This window comes from Gymnoscopelus microlampas (assembly GCF_963454915.1).
Source record: "Gymnoscopelus microlampas genome assembly, chromosome: 12".
NCBI classification, from domain to species: Eukaryota; Metazoa; Chordata; class Actinopteri; order Myctophiformes; family Myctophidae; genus Gymnoscopelus; species Gymnoscopelus microlampas.
In genome coordinates, this window is record NC_139949.1 from 21358540 (window position 1) to 21378121 (window position 19582).

Genomic DNA, 19582 nt, shown 5'->3' on the forward strand with positions numbered 1-19582 from the left:
TGGTTGGAGGTCTCCCTACTCTTCCATTGAGAAAATGGTGTTGGGTAGGACACCTATTGACAATAAAGTTATTTGAAGTAGACGGCACACAGGATTGATGCACTAGATGCACCACCATCTTTATTGTAGTTCGGATATTGTTGCAATAACCTCTCTCTGCCAGGAGAGGGAGACAACTGAACAAACAAGGATTTTAGCTTTAACAACAGAGGTGCAGGAAGCTGGTGAATTTCGGTTGTCAACATTAATGCTGACAGTTTGGCAATAATCTCAAATGCTCCACTTTGAGTGACTTCATTTAGAGTTCCATCTAAAGTGAGCTCCCTCGTGTAAGCTAGTGAATGCAAAGATGAATTTGTAACTGAAAATGGAAGAGATGATGAATGCAACAACAAATGCATAAAGCAAACTTAAACATCATGAGTAATAGAATTAGGAAGACCTAAACGGACAGGATGCAATACCAAGCAAAAGTGGGAGCAGTGTATTAAGAATTGAGTGGAAAATGAGGTATCAGAATCCTCTGGACTGAAACAAATGATTGAGTTAATGGTTCACTCATTCACAGATAAAACAAATAACTCAAAAGATAAGCAACTCAATCAATAATGTACAATGTTTTCAATAAAACTGACAATAAAACAAGAAATTAGTTTTCCCACAGAAAGAAACTTGTAATAAGGATACTATTGTCAAAACTGAAAATCGGTCCAGTTAAAGGCTTTCAAGCTAATAAAAACTCAAATTACATTAACTTTCAAATAGCATGGAATCCTTACTTTTCAAATATTTGATAAATGCTGCATTACCGTAGCAAATTATGTTGCCTGCAAAAAGTACATTCAGTAAGTACATAATGGAACAATTCTAAAACAGAGGTAAAATGTATTACTTTGTACTACGTCATACCTAAGACAGTAAAGGCGGTCTCAGACTATTTGCTTATGTGTGAGTGAGCATTCTACCCCTTTAGTGTGTTTTTATTTCTCCTTTACTAAGAACGTAGGGAGATTAAAGTGGGAATTATACTTAGTTGCACTCAGAAAATAGCTGATCCACAAGCACACGCGTTGTGCCGCCATTTTCGGGTGTGTGACACTAGGGATTTATCTAAGTATAAATCAAGCCTAAGAGTGCATATGCCTCCAGTAGCCTGGGTACACCAACCAAGGACATGGACTGTCTTTTATTGTTTTTACTATAACTTTACAGATTGTGACAGGTTTTCAAAGCTTACCTACACAGAAAGTTGACTCAGGGTTCTGATAGATCAATGGTTCTCAAAGTGGGGTCCGGGGACCCCCAGGGGTACTTGAGGGAGTTCCAGGGGGTCCCCAGCTAAATGATAGATTAGGAACCAAATTGACTTATGGGTCTGTAACTCAGAGTGTACAAATGTACATTTGTACACTCTCAAGAGTTAAATTAACATTGATTTTATAATATACGTAAATTCGGGTCCCAGAGGTATAAATGCCATTAAATGGGGGTCCGTAGCCTAATACATGTCAAACTGGGGGTCCTTGACATTAAAATGGTTGATCACTGCTAGAAAGCCATATAAACCTTCTCTTATTGGGGTCCCTGGCTTATCTTTTCAAATGGGGGTCCGCGGGCTAATAAGTGTCAATTTGGGGGTCCTTGACATGAACAAGTTTGAGAACCACTGTGATAGATCATCATGGTATTCACTGAGGTCCTGGAAGCATGAATGGGATAAGAGTTGACGTGTTGAACATGTATGTGTAATGAAACATATGATTGTCAGAATCACTAATGCGTTTAAAGTGTGCCACATTCCAATCAAGAGATAAATCCAGATTTCATTCTTGGGTGAGCACACCTGGATGGACAATTCATGCGGTCAAACTTTTGAGGTTGTTTGATTTTTATGCCCTGCTCAGCTAAATTATGTTGCATAACCTCCACTGACTTAGTGTGAAAATCCCATGACTGATGGAATACCACTGCAGTGAAAGATGCTTAGCTTTTTGTTTTGGAGTCTTAAGCATTTCATTAAACTACTGTCCAAAGCCGCCTTTCACCAATACAGATTTTTTTCACACTTCAGTAAGCACTCGCTCACTCTAGCCCACCCTCATGTTTAGGGCAGGCCACTTATTTCAGCTTTTGTTAAGACTATAAAATAAATTGTTATTCATGTCCATAGAATACTACATACAGTACCTTTTATGGATCGGAGACAGACGATCCAAAAATAATTACATTGTCGTATTACAACAAAACAAAATCAGCAAAAATGAAGAGGTGCACACATTTTAGTATGACTATTTACATACACATGTAAACATGTGCAAATTATATTGATTTGCTTAAAATAAAGATGTCCTAAACTTCTATAAATCAAAAGGTAATTTGACATTCACAGCATTATAATGACAAGGAGATCACAAGTTTGATTTCAAGCAAGATGCTAAACATTATTGGAAAATGAGAAAATGGGACAGTTGAAAAAAAAAGGAGCTGGCCACTTAAGGTCAGAAAGAAAAGCCTCAATTCTAGCTTTTCTTTTTTCCGCCTAACAATTCAGTCCATTCAGGGAAAGATGAAAGCATATGCTGCTTCCTCCCGGTGCTGGAAAAATAAGATCTATAGCACATTTTATAACACTAGGAGCCAAAAGGCTATAATTTCTTGAGACAAACTGCTGTGGGGCTTTGGCAGCAAGCAAAATTAAGCAGTGGATGAATGATGAAGACACTGAGGGAGAGGATAAAAAAAGGCAGAAAATAATATCTTCAGTGTGACCACATCCAAAGAAGCAAAAGTATTTCCACCACTGGACATGGGCAATGGGGCAAAGGATATTAATTGCCCTTAAAATGGCCTTGGTCAGATGTCAGAGTACAGGGTGAAACTGAGACGATAGACCTCATTTATCTTTCGGTTTGTTGCTCGCATATGTATGAGTCTAGAGCAGTCATGCTAAAAATTAACTCAGAGTTGACCATTTAGTCTCCTGGATAGTAAAACTTGCAAGGTTGTTTGAATGAAGACCAATGCAAACATTGCAGCCGCTTAAAATCAAACACCAAAATATGAAAGAAACAAAGAAACGAAAAAGAATTGCACAGGGCTAGTGATATTTAATTAAACTGTGCAAATGTTTCAGTGAATATCACATTCAAACATGCAGGACACATTCATTTGCAGTTTTGCTAAAACTTCGGAAAATGCCTGTTCAAAGATTATGAGAATAATTCAACAGCCAAATCATTCAATTTGAGCACATGGGGATCGTCTAAATAGGCTTTCAAAATTCTTATTGAATTAGAATTAATTTTGTTGTGTACAGAAACAATTGTAGCTTTCTTACCAAATGCATATAGAGCACTGCATTATGCATGAAATGCAATGTTATTAAGCTCATCATTGTTATGCAAATTGTTCATATTATATTCAAATAGGTGCCCATATATTCAGCCTTTAGAATCTAATGTTTCATTAATCTAAAGTTTCAAACATGTTTGATTAATCAAACATATGAAATCAAACATGTTCACGTTTTATTCACTCGAGTTGAAACATCTTCATACACAGTCTTCAAAAACTGAAAACAACACTCTAATCCAAATAGGTCCAACTTGATGAACAAAAAGTTCTTATGTACAAAGGGTTTTTTTCTTATCATGAATGATAAATGAGGCCCACTGACTTATAACAAAATGACTGTGCACTTCTTGCATCTGGGTTTTCGATATACTGCATGTTCTGAGATCAATGGCACAGAGGGACTCAGGCAAAAGAAAAAAAAGAGGGGAAAAAGTAGTGAATTTCAGGGTTCCTATAAATATTTACACCATACATACAGGCACTTGTATATCTTTGGTTGGAGAACTCCAACATTGCAAGGAAACTGCATTCACAGAGCGTCTGAGCCCCTTATTGTATTTCCAGGCTTTGCTAGGCAACTGGTATGTATTTTTCTTTCCATTCTGTCCATGTTTACAGTTCAGTTCTGACATGGTGCTGTGATGTCTCTCTAACCCTCTGACAAGGCCGCCTGAAAGACAAGAGAGACGGGTTCATCACTCAACAAGACAGATGACTGCAGGCGGTACACCCAACCAGTGGTGCTAAAAGTACTCACATGTTTTACTTAAATAAAAGTATCAATGCTGCTATGTAGAAATACTCTTGTTACAAGTAAAAGTCCAGAATTCTAAAATCACTTTAGTAAAAGTATACTTATAAAAATATACTTAAAGTACCAAAAGTAATAGTATCCATTATGCAAAATGTCCCATTTCACAGGTTTCAAATGTTTTCAAATCTTTTGAAAATAGCAAATCTACAAGCTCACAACGTGTTGTGATGCGGTGCGCTGTGAGCTTGTAGATTGGCTATTTTCGAATAACCAAAGTTTAAATAGGGATGAAGTGGTTAATGTATGTTTCTTTAATAATCCAAATCTACAAAGTAACTAGTACAGTAACTAAAGTGTTGTAGTGGAGTAAAAAGTAAAATTATAAAAAAAATTGGAAATACTTCTCTTCTACTTAAGTACAGATGTACTTAGTTACTTTCCACCACTGACACCAACACAAAATGACACCTGAGCCACTCTCAACCTGCTATCCCTTTTCTTCTGACCTTTTCCAAAATAAACGTTTTCAAAAATATTGAAAATAGCAGATCTACAAACTCAAATTAGAGCGTAACATCAAAGAGCTTTTTGAGCTTGTAGATCTGCTATTTTCGTCAGACGACAACGTATATATGGGGATTAAGTGGTTAAGGTTATGACCGACATATTGTTTAGTTTTGTGCTAAATGTTGTTAAATGGGTATGAAACCTTACATTCTCTTTTAGCAAATGATTGATGTCGAAGCCAGTTCTATAATGAGAAAGCAGAGAGACATCTATTGTGGTCACAACTGTCTAAAAGTAACCGCACATCTGCTGACCTTGATATTGTCTGGGAAAACCTAGCTTAGTGCTCCATCTAGTGGTTAAAATGATGTGTGGCGTTTTGTATTTTCTGGTATCTTCCTGGCAACATTACACTTTGATAAAGATTTGGGTTCTGTAGTTACTCTTGCCATGATGTACTCCAAATATTGATTGCTTCAATAGTTGCTCCATTGATAAAACATTGATAATTCAAAATGGTCTCCCCATTGAGTTACATTGCACAGTGAAACACCCTTTTAGTTCAAAAACAAAAACACAAACAAAGCGTATTATGCCCAATGTATAAAATTACAAAATCTGACACAGCATTTTATAGGTACTATTGTCATTTCTTACACACACAATAACAAACACATTGATCCGAATCGTCTTCCTAATTCAAATAATACAAATTGAATTGAAAAGAATTGCACTGTCAGTCAGGTTTTGTAATGTTACACATTGGCAGAATCTTCTTTGTTTGCATTCGTTGAGTGCTAAAAGTGTGACTGCACACACAAGTGTGTTTCACCAAGCAATGCAAGCCAATGGGAAGACTGTTTTATCATTTTTAATCAGTGGAGCAGTTATTGAAGATATATATAGTTATTACACAACCCAAACATTTACCAAAGTGTAATTTTGCACTAACAGAGGTTAAATAAATGCACACAAGTACAAGTTCAAGCCTTCAAACCAAAACATTTTAAAAAGTTAAAATGTAAAAAAAAATGTTCGCCTATAATGACATGCCCCAAATAGGGACGCGCGGTTGTAAGTGGTTAAACAACACAAGCGCTATTAGATGAGTGAAAATGGCCATGAAAGTGGGAACACTGCGGTATTGCAATGACACGTGTAATAAATGAGTCTGATTTAACTTCCGACGGCTTAATGCCTGCAGGCTGTCTGTAATGGAGTGGGCCAGAGTCCCCTCACTAGTAGTGACTAGGGTGGTCCGTGCTCTGCACTTTGTGAAGGGTACTTAATGCCAATGCCGGTCTTACTTCCCACTTTCAGAATTCTGCTCAGGTTTCACTGCACTGATTGGACAAGGATGTGTTAAACAAAGGCATCAGTATTCCATTCACAATTTACAATTCAGGCATTCAGCAGACGCTTTCATCACAAACCCTAGTCAACAAACCATAGGTTGCATCATGGTCACGTAGGTAAAGTCCCCCCCCCCCCTACCCCCTCCCTTGATGTTGCCCCCTGACTTGTACATCTGCTACTTTCGGGGCGAGACACAAAGTATAAATCAGGGGCTTTAGATGTCTGTGTGCTTTTAGCCCCCCTCCCCACCACCCTTCTCCCTTTACTCTCCATTTTTACCACTGGTTGCCAGGCATCTCTGCGGTGGTTTGGCTTTGTGCCGTTATCTTCCACCTTTCCCTTTCCTTTGACTCACTACTCCCCCCATCTTTTTATTCTCCTCTCTCAGGTCTCCCGTTGCGAGTCCATATGTGTTTTAGTTTTTTTTTGGTGGTGGGTTTGATTGTTTGTGTGCGCATTTTGTGGTGGTGCTTCCAGTTCCTAATGCATTGCGTTCACACGGGCAGATACAAAGATACATGCTACCATTCATTTTCAATGGAAGCCAGCGACATAAAGATACAAAGCAACATCCGACGTTTGTAGCTGCTACAAAAGATAAAAAGTGAAGTTGAGCTGGGTTCAACTTCCAGATACAAGGAGTTTTAGGGAATTCCATTTTTCTGTTGTGAGAAGCTCAATAATATACTGTAGTGCGGCAAAAGAATACCCACTGTTGACGTCATTCGTTTCACGCTATAAGGCATACGGAATGTACACTCGATAATGGGAAAATTGCCAAGGTTTCCCTCTAACCTATCTTAAAATACACAAGCTCTGTTGGCCCTATTTACAACTACTGGCCTTAAACTATAGTAATTAGTGAGGATTGCATTGAATCAACTAATGGCCTTAAACTATAGTAATTAGTGAGGATTGCATTGGATGAGTGAGTATTTGGCAGGTAATGTATTAACCGTAGTCCCCCAGGGGTCTATTCTCAGTCCCCTCCTTTTTCCCCCTCTAGACCAAATCTCTTCACAGAAAATAGCCGACCGACTCGTTGTGAGCTTGTAGATCTGCTGTTTTGGTCAAACGTTTGCCTATTTTTGCCTAACAATAATAACAACTTTCAGTATGTTATTAGATATTGTTAGATGAATAAAGCAATGGTGCAGACATTGTAACCTACATCTTGCTAAATTTGTCTACTTTCATGTATTAATGCACTTTAAAACACAGGTCAATCTCTATGAAGCCCAAATTCACAAACTATTTTCTTTTGAAAATTGAGCCATCTGTAGCTGGCATCATACATTGTTGATTCATAATACAATTTCATAATACAATACTTTGTTTGTCGAACAGACAGCTGGTTGGCCAGATTTGGTCAGAAGGCCATAGCTCATCAAGATGGGGATTTAACATGGTTACTCTCGGAACTGGCCTGGGCTGCCTTGCTTTACTGCGGCTGTGATCAAACGTGACAGAGAGCTTGCTGCGCGGTGTCGTATTACACATGTTATTGTAGGTGTTTGCTGTACCTTCTCAGTGCAGAAGTCGGGGCTGGCTTGCCGGACTTTGCCTGGTCGGCCCTTGATGACTGCATAGCAGAACATAGTGATGACCATGACAAACAGGAAGTAGCTGGTATGCATCAGGTGCAAGTTGATGAGCGAGCGGTCATCCTGGTAAAAAAAAAAAGAAGCAAAAGCTACTTTTATCACAAAACAATACTGACTTATTTCTTCCTTTGTAATTAACACTCACCAGTATTTGAAATACAATAGTGTTTGTGGCTTTAAGAAAAGAAAAGTCCCACCCGAGACAAAAATAGGGTTAATTATTATGCATTTAAGAAAATCTTAAAGATGAGTAGAGATAACTAAATGAAGAGCAAATGACAAAATGTCTCAGTGTGCCTCATGGTAGAATAAAATATAATAGTTTGTTTTGTTGCTAGCCCCGTTAGCAACACCTGGACCATGGGTCGCCAATAAGTGGGCCGTGGGCCAAATTGTGCAAGAGCCAACTGTGCAGCCCACGCCACTACCCCTGTTATAGCATGCGTTTTGCAAAATAAATAATATAATAAAATAAAATAAAAAAAACTAACCAAATGTCAAATCAAGTGGGTGCTGCAATATTTTGACCACATACCACACCGTACACTTCCACCTGACCTGCAATGTAATCACGTCATTTTGTCTCTCTTCCAAGATTAGATCAGTCCCTGAAAAATAATAGGTTTGTCTGTGAAACTACAGCCCTGTTTTCCCCTGCACGTATAGCTGTGACGGCAACACTTTAAGCCGCAAAAACATGGATAATGAGAACGACGTGCAAATTAGTCTAACCTGCAACAAGTTCATGGTTCAGTTCAAGAGCTCTTTGCCAGTCGAAGTGTGTGCTGAACAGAGAGAGATGGGGGTACATAAAAGAAAAACATTTGTGCTTGCGTGCGCGTGCGTGTGTGTGTTTCATTCAGGTCTGTGCGCCGCTTTTTAAATGATGAATAATTGTGATATATATATATATATATATATATATATATATATATATATATCCCACCTTCCATGTGAACAATTAAGTGGCCTGTCATTGATGCTTTCTATCTGTCAGGGTGTGTGTGTGTGTGTGTGTGTGTGTGTGTGTGTGTGTGTGTGTGTGTGTGTGTGTGTGTGTGTGTGTGTGTGTGTGTGTGTGTGTGTGTGTGTGTGTGTGTGAGTGTGTGTGTGTGTGTGTGTGTGTGTCACAATTTCAAACACAAACTGAGGGTCCTCTAAACAACACATGTGGCGGCCATAAATAAGTAGAGAGCCTGCCTAGAAAGCAGAAGGTACCAGGTTCGATTCCCGGACCGGCAATGTGTCGAGGTGTCCCTGAGCAAGACATTTAAACCCTAACTGCTCCCCCACCCCTTTCTCCCATGGAATAAAATAGGTCTAATTAATAATCATTATCATTATTCACTTCAGAGGGGCAAATACTACAAATGTTACTGATGCAGATTATTTTTCCCCCACCAAATTAGGTCAAGTTATCTCAGCAGACATGTTAAAATAAACTATACTAAAATAAACTAAATGTCTCTCCCCTCTGTTTTCTGGAGGTCTTGCAAAGAAAAGAAAGAAGGGCGGCTATGGAACATCACTGAAAGCTAAACTGTTAAGAAAACAATGAGTGAACTTTTGCTATCGTTAAACTGAGTCACAGGATGACTCATCTAGAGTCCAGTAAGAACAGAATGATCAAGAAACACAGGAGAAAGGTCAGAGGTCAGATACCAGACCTAATACATACTGTAGAACAAAGGCTAGTCAAAGACCCATAATCAGGAGACAGCTCCACAGCTAACTAGACAGAGAACATGCGGTGTCCACTCACATCTGGAACGATGACAGTGAGCTTGGGATTGAGTGCGTGGTACACCTTGCCGATGGCTCCTTTGTAACACCAGAAGGGATTGTAGTCCTGGCTGTATCTCGTGTCTGAGTCACGAGCCGTGGTGAACAGCTTGTACCAGGATGTGGCATTGGTGTACGTCTCAGGAACACAGTGGGGCGGCTGCCTGCAAACCACAATGCACACATCAGTACCTGATTTGTTTTTTTATACTCATTTGCACGACGGTATCAAAGTGATCTACAAGCTCACGTCGCATCGTGATGCGACATATTGTGTGAGCTTTAAAGTTTGCTAGGTAACTTTTTCAATAAAACTAAAGTTAAATTGTATATCTTTTGTGAGTGGCAAATGTTTCACAACACCCACTCCATGAATTTCACCCCCGAAAGCCTTTTATTTATATATTTTCTATTGAACGGGGTCGGGGTTGACGTTCCCACGATAATGACGTCATCTGGCCGGAAAATGGAAGCGGAAATGCACCGGTTTCCTGTTTGGCCAGGAACTACTGCACCGGTTTCCTGTTTGGCCAGGAACTACCGCGCTAATAACAAAAGGAAACTCACGCTGATTTTAAGAGATTGTATGATTTGAAGAATGAAAAAAAACAGAAAAAGAAAACACACCTCACGGTAACTAAAGCTCCACTGGCTAAGAGAAACGATCCACAGATCGTATAAAACAATTAAAAGAACGCTTTTTGAAACACTTCCGTCTTCCGGTGAAAACGAATGGAATTCTGGGTAACGCAGTAATAAACAAACGGCCTGCAGTGACGGTAATGACCAGCAGAGGCTGCTAAAATCGTTTTTTAAATAAAAACATTTGCACAGTACAACTTTAAGATCTAGCTAGTTTGGGACCAATTCTGCTTTTTTTGGACCAACCACAATGCTATACTGTGTGCAGCATAGTTTGGAGATTTGCTATCTTCGGACCCACTAGATTGCTATACAGTTTTGTGAGCTTACAGATTACCCATTTTCCGACCAACTCTTCTATTTTTGTACCAACTACAATGCTATACTGTCCACTATAGTTTTGTGAGCTTGTAGATCTGCTAAATCCAGTTCACTTGTGACTGTGAGCAACACCATTAAACACCCACAGTGTGCAACACCAGTAGATTCACAGAACCATCTACAAGGCTAATTTGGGTAAGCATCCAAATGTTGCGTGACTTGTTTCGGATAAACAACACACAGTATAACGGTCACTGTCGGGTGGAAACCTCAATACCTCATAAGTAGCAGATCGACAAGCTCGCAACACGGTTTTGATGCGTTTGTGTCATGCTGTTGTATGATCAAGTAGGGCGTTAATTTACGAAAAAAACACACAAAGTTAGAATATGGAGATAAGAGGTTTCTGCCTGACAGGCGACAGCAACGATATCCAAATGAGTGAGGCTTATTCAAAGGGCCAAGGGCACTAAAACCTTTCATCTGTTTGAACTGGGGCAGCAGTGGCCGGTTAGGAATCACAAGGTTCATGGTTTCTCCTTGGCTGCGTGTGTTTAAAAGTGTCCTTGAGCATATATAAATGCAACATTTACCATTTTAACTGCTATTAACCAGAAACATGAACAGATGGAACAATGGTGCACGACATGCATTTAACTAAAATGAATATGCATCAGGTTGTCAAATAAACATTTGTTTTACATCAATCTTAAACTTTCAATAAGAAATCTGAGTTTGCTTTTGAACATTTCTGGGGCAGGAGAAGCAATCAGCACTGTTATGCACATAAGTGATAGCACCATTTCTCATTGAAATTATTATTGCCCTGCAACAACAAGAGACTTGCAAGCAGTATTAACCCAATCAATCCGGGATCGCATCTGTGTCATTTAAGATTTTTTTGGCTATTCAAAAATAGCAGATAATTATACAAGCTCAGCGCGGCACCAAGTGCCGCGGTGAGCTTGTATATCTGCTATTTTTTAAGTATAAAATAATTGTTAAAGTGGTTGAAATCTAAAATGACAGGTTGTCATGAAATAAACATTTGTTTTACATCAATCTCAAACTTTCTATAAGAAATCTGAGTTTGCTTTTGAACATTTCTGGGGCAGGAGAAGCAATCAGCACTGTTGTAATGTGCACATACAGTAAGTGATAGCACCGTTTCTCATTGAAATTAATATTGCCCTGCAACAAATCAAAAGACTTGCAAGCAGTCTATTAAAACAACAACCGTAAAGACAATTTATGATGTGCCAGCCTAGTTAATCTGTGGCACACGGATGTGTCCATATCTGGCTGTTATTAAAAATACAGCTGGTTTAATCGGAGGTCATTAGCCATCATGAAAGTCGCACCCAGCTTGGGTCTTGTCTTGTTCCCCACCCTGCTGCTTTTCAACTGTGAAGTTTGAATTCCCAATTCCCAATATTTTGTGCTGAACTTACATTTATATATTGCCATTGAACTGATTGGTGCAGGGCTGAGCATGGATCAGATTGTAAATACCATAATTTATTTATTTCGCTGCAGATAGTCTACATATTGAATTTAAAATCATCCTTAACCCTTAAATTCTATTAATTATTTCAATGGACTAAAATCTTGTTTTATTTGATGGCCTTCCTGCCCTGGCAATTGGACTTGAGGACTCAAAAAATGGACAACAGCAAAAGGCCAAGTGGCCTTGCCCCTAAAATGACGAACTTCCAGGCCTGGAGGACACCATAACTATAGATGCAGTTAATACATGAATACTTCCTGTAGTAGTGCTGCAACACATCCATTGCAAGTCATTGGCAGAGCACGTGTAGCTAGTCAGCTACTATAAATTCCATGAGCTACAAAAGAATATTCTTGTAAATTGTGTACAAAAAACATTGCATAAGTTGGCAGTCATTCCTGCCAATTAAATACCAAACTGCGTGAGATCAGATGTGAGAGACCATTACTTTTCTCAACTCGATATGGGTTTGTCAAAATAGCCAGCAATGTATGACAGCTAATCTGACAGCTAATTTAGCAGAAACGTATTTCTAATCTGAAAGCAAAGTATTACTGCACTGCCGCAGGCAAAGTCAATGCACCAAATGGTACTGTATGTTGGTTATGCAGATGCTCTTGGAGAAGCATATGGGACATCCTTGAGTTTAAAAAAAGAATGTTAGCAAAGGGACACTGCCAATGCAGATGCAGTGACTGATAGCCTATTGGAAGGGCTTGCTGAATGTGGACTACCACAGCACCAGTGCCTGCTTTATGCTTGGTTTCACATTGAGTACTGCATCGAAAAAAGCCGATCAACAAGCTCACAAGGCGTTGAACCGCAAAGCATTGTGAGCTTGTAGATCTAGTATTTTTTGATACACGACACTGGCACGCAAGTATAAGCCTAATACGGAACATTCAGATCAGTCAAGTTCACAGATATGAACTTGTGTAGCCTGATTCACTTCGCACACAGTGGATATTTTTACTCAAACAAAACCCTCTGGTTTCTGAGAATAATCAGGCTGTTTGCCATGTTGCAGATAAAAATAAAATACAAATGAAGAGGATACGTTATTTTAGTTTAGTACTGTTTCTCAAATGAAGCAGAACTGTACTGGGGGGATGGGGAGGGGAGTAAATAGTCAATACTAGGCCATTAGAAGGGAACAGAAGCACAGCTAGGATATAGGCGAAATAAAATGACTTTCAGCTGAAAAATCAAAAGTCCCCTGTGAGTCAGGGAAGCAGTCCAACTCACACTGTGACAGGGAAGATATTGCTCGCCGCTGTGATGGTCATGCAAGTGCTGAACACCACCTGCTCACAGTGGCCGTGCAATACGCAGTCATCAGAACTCCAAGACACTGGTAGGGTGAAAGTGATGTTCATTTCCTCATGAGCATCCCGGCCTGCGGAAAAACACAGAACAAATACAAGCATTGTAGTTTTCCTGCAATTTAAATATTTCCCCTTGATTAGTTATTTCAGACTATTTCTGTCTTAATACCATTGAGATGTTCATGTATTTCAGATGTCTTTACTCTTTTGTCATCATTTCTTTACTCTACGAAACCGGTCTTTCGTAACATGGGCTGGGTGGCCACTGTTCAAATATAAAATAATCCTGCTATTCAGATCTATTTGACCTTTAGTCAAAGAAAGTATGTCACTCTAGCACACCAGCATGATACAGCCAGTTTCACTGCCATCAGAATGTGACACATTTAAAGCGAATAACTAAAGTTGTGCTTTGAAATATTACTTTACTTTTTTTAAGAAACCTATAGGCTACACGAAACCAGGCCTTGTTTATGCCTTTTGGGTTGTTTAGAAATGATCAGATTTTATTAGATGAGGCATGTCCAGGCCACATCACCTAATTTAGCAGCCAGAATCGAGCCAAATGGTTCAAGATGGACAGCCACAGGGCTATTTCCTCCAAAATAATGGTTTCCCTTCCAAAAACTGTATGACACATCCACCAGGCACCAGCACACAAACACTGAATTTGACATTTTTCACCGCCCACTTGTATTCTCTCCAAAGCACTTCTCTAGCTACTCGTCTGTTCGTGGTGTTAAAAATGTCAAAAATATTAAAACATTTTCCAAGAATGTCAAGATTTTTTTTTTAATAGCCGATATAGGGCCACTTTGAGAACCCCTGCAACTAGACCACAGACCACCATAACTCTGAGAGAGTACAAATGGAATCAAATGGACCCGTAAGGGTCCATTTGGTTCCATTTGTACACTCTTAGAGTTACAACCACACAAGGGTCCATTTGGTTCCTAACTATCCATCATTTATCGGTGGACCCCTGGGGGTCCCCGGACCCCACTTTGAGAGCCAATTCCTTAGAGGGATGAAAAAGTACCAAAGCACTGCAACCTTGAAATCCATCTACCGACCGGGAGCCCAGGCTGGGCCATCTTTTCATAGTTCTTCTCTTTGGAGCTGTACTTCCATGTGACATCAAACACTAGTAAACCACATAATGTTCTCTTGTTATACGAAACAAAGCTGAAAGTTCAAAAACACTGACCAAAGTTTCCAAGGGTATAGGAGTAACATACTGTATAAAATGCTGAACTTCAACTGTATCCCCTTTTAGGGTGCTTTGCTCTGCATTTTGGAACCTACAGGATTATAGGAGGACACACAAGGAACCAGCCAAAGTTACACAATGCTGCCTCTGTTTGCTGACCGTGTTCAGTTCAAGTCATCATGCAAAGAGGTAACTTGAAACCCATTAATAAAAGGACACACTCCTGTAAAAGGACTGAATTACCTCTATACAAAAGGGGGGGAAACGTAGGTATAGATCATTTACAGAGAGGCACGACGATGGAGGAAGTTGATTCATCGCTTGATGGAGGCTGTAACTTCATGAATATTGTAACACTCAATAATGCTTAGATCTATTAAAGCCAGCCAATCACAATTATAGTTGGAATTAATAGAGGACACTCCATTTCTTTTTCCAACGCCAGTGAAAGCTGAAATATATAAAGTGAAAACTGCAGTGTAGAGTAGGCCTGTCACAATTATTACATAATCGTCTAATCGCAATTATTTGAGATAATCGCAAATATTCGTCATAATCGCCCAAAAAAAAGAAATAGCAGATCTACAAGCTTGCAACGTGTCACTTTGTGACGCGTTGCAAGCTTGTAGATCAGCTATTTCCGCTATTTAAAAGAAATGAAAGTATAAAATTATTAAATATGTCAGTCATTTCTTTGTGTATTTAAGTATTTTTTTTATTATGAAGCCTTAAAGGCAATCTGAAAATGTTATTCATATCTTCCAATGTTCAATGCCAAAAATACAATTAAATCGTTAATCGCAATTATTTGTATGACAATGAATCATCAACTGAACTTTGTGATCGTGACAGCCCTAATGTAGAGGACAACTTACCAGTGAGACCAACCTGCTGCCCTAGCACGGTGGCATAAAGATGGGTGATGTTGCGGGAGTACCCCCCGAACGGGCGCTGGGGATCTAGCGTGAGGGTGATGGGGACTGAGATGTTGATGGGACCAGAGTCCTCGAGCAAGAGAGTGGCCTGGGTGCTGGAACGTGCCTGGCCGCTGGTCACCACCGTGCTCTCCGATGTAGTGGACTCGTTAAGGTTGTGCTTGAGCGTCTCGTTCTCGGACACACAAAGGTCTAGCTCGTTGAAGCGCAGCAGAAAGGTGTTCCAGTCCTGAGGGTGTGTGAGCGTGAGTGCATGTGGATGGAGGGAAGAATGGACTGTGATTAACAATCGGATACTGTGTGGCTCTGTAGTTTATTACATTAGCAGTGGTTTCGAATGATAGCAGACGGCACTGAACGTCCTGGAAGCAGATTATAGAAGACAAACAAGGTATCCGAAAAAAGAGTGCACATAATGCATAAAACAACAGCACAGGCCCCACTAATCTACTACACTACACTGTTATTAACCCATTAAGACTGGGAACGCATCTGTGTTATTTTTTTTATTTCTTTGGCTATAGAAAAAGAGCACTGAGTGCCGCGCTATGAGCTTGTAGATATGCTATATATATATTTGTTTTAATCGTGGAAATGTGTGCAAATCTTTAGTTTGAATATATATATTTGAGTTACAAATGTTCGCTTTAAAAATATATATATGCGTTTTTGCGATTTTTCAAAAAACAGCCAAAGAAATAAAAAAAATACAGCGATGCGTTCCCGGTCTTAATGGGTTAAAGATTTACAATGGAAGTTTGAACAATACAGCATTTAATACTAAATAATAATTTATCCAATTTAGGTTGGATTATTTGGGTTGCTGAAAACAGCAATGTAACTTGCACTTGGATCTTTTAATTTACTGATTGGGGGTTTGAAATAATGGCTGCAATGTTGTCCAAATCAAATCTTCTATTATAAAACAAATACATAAATAAACAAACATTTGTCGCATTTGTCCAAAGAACTGTTCTTTGCAAGTTACTAAAGCATAATCCTATAAACTTTCATTCAATTTCAAATCTACAGTTTGGCAAAAAAAAACTAATAAAACACAGGTATCTCCCCTACCTCCGTCAACTCTGGAGACTTGATCTCCTTAATCTTGAAGAAATAACCGATGGTCAAGAAGGCGATGGCCACGGCGCTGACACTGACCATAAAGATGACCAGCGGTGGACGGCTGTGGATGCAACTCCTCAGGTGCTCAAAAGGATTCAACAGGTAAACCTGTAAACCAGATCAGATTAGTCATCCACAAAGGGATTTTCTGATGTGTGGGCAAAAGTCAGCTAATAATGACAATGACATACTGTACAAGATTTACAGAACAGAACTGAAGGATGGACAGCCGTTGTCAAGGGGCAAGGACAAGCAAGATTTCTAACATGTACATTCTTTGACTGTCGACCAGAGAAGCTTTCAAGTCTCAAGATGTGAGGCTCTGTTATAACAACAATAACGTTATTTATTATAAAGCGCCATCTTTCAAAATTACAAATAAAAAGGGTTTCACAACAATATACAAATTTGAAAGGCTGCAGGCAGTCAAGATGGGGAAACAAAAAAATACAAATACCACAAAAAGATTTAAGCACTGAATAAAGGAATCATACAACATTATAAAATAAAGATTTCAACCCATTAAAACCAGTAAAGAATTTGTGTCAGTTTAGATTTTAGCTTTGGCTATTCAAAAATACCAGATATACAAGCTCAGAGCATCACATCGTGTCGTCTCCTCCAGTTGTTGACCAGAGCACAATCCTACTTTAGCACAGTAGTGGGCAGCTTCTTCAACCCATTAAAACCGGGAAAGAATTTGTGTCAGTTTAGATTTTAGCTTTTGGCTATTCAAAAATAGCAGATATACAAGCTCATAGCAGCTGCGAGCTTGTACACCTGCCATTTTTGAACATTACAAAAAAAGATTTTAAGAGTGAGAACTACTGATTTAGAAGGCATTTGTAGAATCGGCCTCAGGTGTCATGGTAACACTAACTTAGGCCTATCCATCCTACCCTCTGCTGTCAACATGACCCTGATGGAGAGCCAGGTAACTGTCAGCTGTGTTCATAGTATCACATTGTGTTGAGCTGTCAGTTAGCTGACCGTTAGTTTCACATTGTGTTGAGCTGTCAGTCGTCCGTTATCAACACATTGTGTAGTTTGATCATAGCATCACACTGTGTAGTTTGATCATAGCATCACATTGTGTAGTTTGAACATAGCATCACTTTGTCTTTGTTCATAGCATCACATTGTGTAGTTTAACCACAGCATCACATTGTGTAGTTTGATCACAGCATCACATTGTGTAGTTTGATCACAGCATCACATTGTGTAGTTTGATCACAGCATCACATTGTGTAGTTTGATCACAGCATCACAGTGTGTAGTTTGATCACAGCATCACATTCTGTAGTTTGATCACAGCATCACATTGTGTAGTTTGATCACAGCATCACATTGTGTTAGATCACAGCATCACATTGTGTAGTTTGATCACAGCATCACATTGTGTAGTTTGATCACAGCATCACATTGTGTAGTTTGATCACAGCATCACAGTGTGTAGTTTGATCACAGCATCACATTCTGTAGTTTGATCACAGCATCACATTGTGTAGTTTGATCACAGCATCACATTGTGTTTGATCACAGCATCACATTGTGTAGTTTGATCATAGCATCATTGTGTCGTCTCCTCCAGTGTTAATCAGAGCACAATCCCACTTTAACCAGCTAACTAAAGTTGGCAGCAGGGCAGCTTATTTGGCCCTTTATTATTTACCACACAGTGACATTAACGTCACCAGGCTATAATGACAGGCTTGAAGACAGACAGTATAGTTGTAACATGTAGGCTACATCACATTGGTGTCAGAGGTGGGATCGCCACACTATCATCATTACAAAGCATCGGTTCTCACCATGTTGGTCTTTCTGCGCACACGACGGACGCTAGCCTGCAGGTTGAGACGGGGTGTAATAATTATGTGTGTATGTGAGGCTAGCAGGCTAGCCTTGCTGCTAGCTTGCTGCTGCCTGTCTCTTCCCTCAAGCTTTTAGTCGCTCCTGCTGCAGCGATATGAAGCAGGACAGTCACACAGCAAAGGTCGGGTGTTGGTGATGATGGGGACAGACAGGCTCTCTCCACGGTCGCTCTTTCCCATCCTTTTCGCGTTATGACAGCGTTCTTACTGCGCTAACTAAGCCAGATGTGTTATTATTGCTGTGTGGATGCAGTGAGTTCTGCATAACGCAATGATCTAGCTTGGTCCAGAGTTGCCAGATATAGCAAGAGAAACAAGCAAATAGGTCTATGAAAAAAAGCCCAGAAGAAGCAATAGTGGCCACATGAGCACTTTAAACCTATTATGCGTCGGCACTTTGAGAATAGCAGATCTACAAGCTCACAATGCCTTGCACTGCGACGTGTTGCGAGCTTGTAGATCTGCTATTATCAGAAAAATGTGGAAGAAAATGTGAAAATGTTTTAAACATGATTCTCTAACAACACAAATCGTGTATGAATGAGGGTCCCCTAGAACAAAATGATGGGGGTCCGTGGACAAATACAAAAAAAACATTGGAAGAAAGCCTAAATAAGCAAAGTCACACTTTAGAAACAAGCCTAAAAAACTGCAACGCGCTACCAGTTTTTACAAGCGACTTTACAGAAAAACAAGCCAAAAGTCGCTTTCAATAAGCGGACCTGGCAACACTGATCTTGGTCCTCCTCTCCTCTCCCAGCCGACATCCCCGTTCATACTCACCAAGGATAGGTCAGAAACGTCACTAATAATCAGTGGTGGAAAAAGTACGAGTCACATTTGTTTTGTACTTTTTACATTTGTACTTTACGATGAAAATAAATATGAAAATATTTGAGTACTTTTTACACCACTGGTCATTTGGGACACACTTGTAAAAGGGCTCAATGACCACCATGACCAGTCCAGACCATGGCAAGTTCAGCTTGTTTCATGACGTCACTGACCTGTCCTTGGTATCTTTGTTCTAGGTTGCCCGCATTGCCGTAGCCGTATACGCCCCAACCTCCCTGTGATAGTATTCACCACATGTACGCCATGATGTACGCAATGTACGTAGGATATCTTTTTTTCTTTTTCTTTTTTCATCTAATGAACGTAGGATACCAGAGTACCAGAGCGTTGTGTTTACAACGTATTAGTGTTACATAATACAACCACGTGACTGGCAGAGGCAGATGAGAATGATCTTGAAATATGCTCTTATTTTGAGATCAACTTCATAA

At 39.6% G+C, this 19582-nt stretch overlaps 1 protein-coding gene across 1 annotated transcript; it reads right to left on the reverse strand.

Moving 5' to 3' along the window:
- Positions 1 to 3507: 3507 nt before the first annotated feature.
- tmem248 (transmembrane protein 248) lies at positions 3508 to 18571 on the reverse strand. Its single transcript, XM_084073790.1, has 7 exons — positions 18234 to 18571; positions 16372 to 16530; positions 15238 to 15526; positions 13073 to 13223; positions 9338 to 9521; positions 7495 to 7638; positions 3508 to 4024 (listed from the first exon to the last, which is right to left on the reverse strand). The coding sequence occupies exons 1-7, from the start codon at positions 18234 to 18236 to the stop codon at positions 4004 to 4006; spliced, it is 951 nt and encodes a 316-aa protein (XP_083929916.1). The 5' UTR covers positions 18237 to 18571; the 3' UTR covers positions 3508 to 4003.
- Positions 18572 to 19582: the final 1011 nt, after the last annotated feature.

Bases quoted from the DNA above. Each gene is read 5' to 3' on its own strand.
- tmem248 (XM_084073790.1), bottom strand. The intron at 13,224-15,237 runs GTAAGTTGTCCT...GTTTTTCCGCAG, and splicing joins GCAGCAGGTTGGTCTCACTG to GCCGGGATGCTCATGAGGAA. The intron at 7,639-9,337 runs GTGAGTGGACAC...TTTTTTTACCAG, and splicing joins TCACTGTCATCGTTCCAGAT to GATGACCGCTCGCTCATCAA.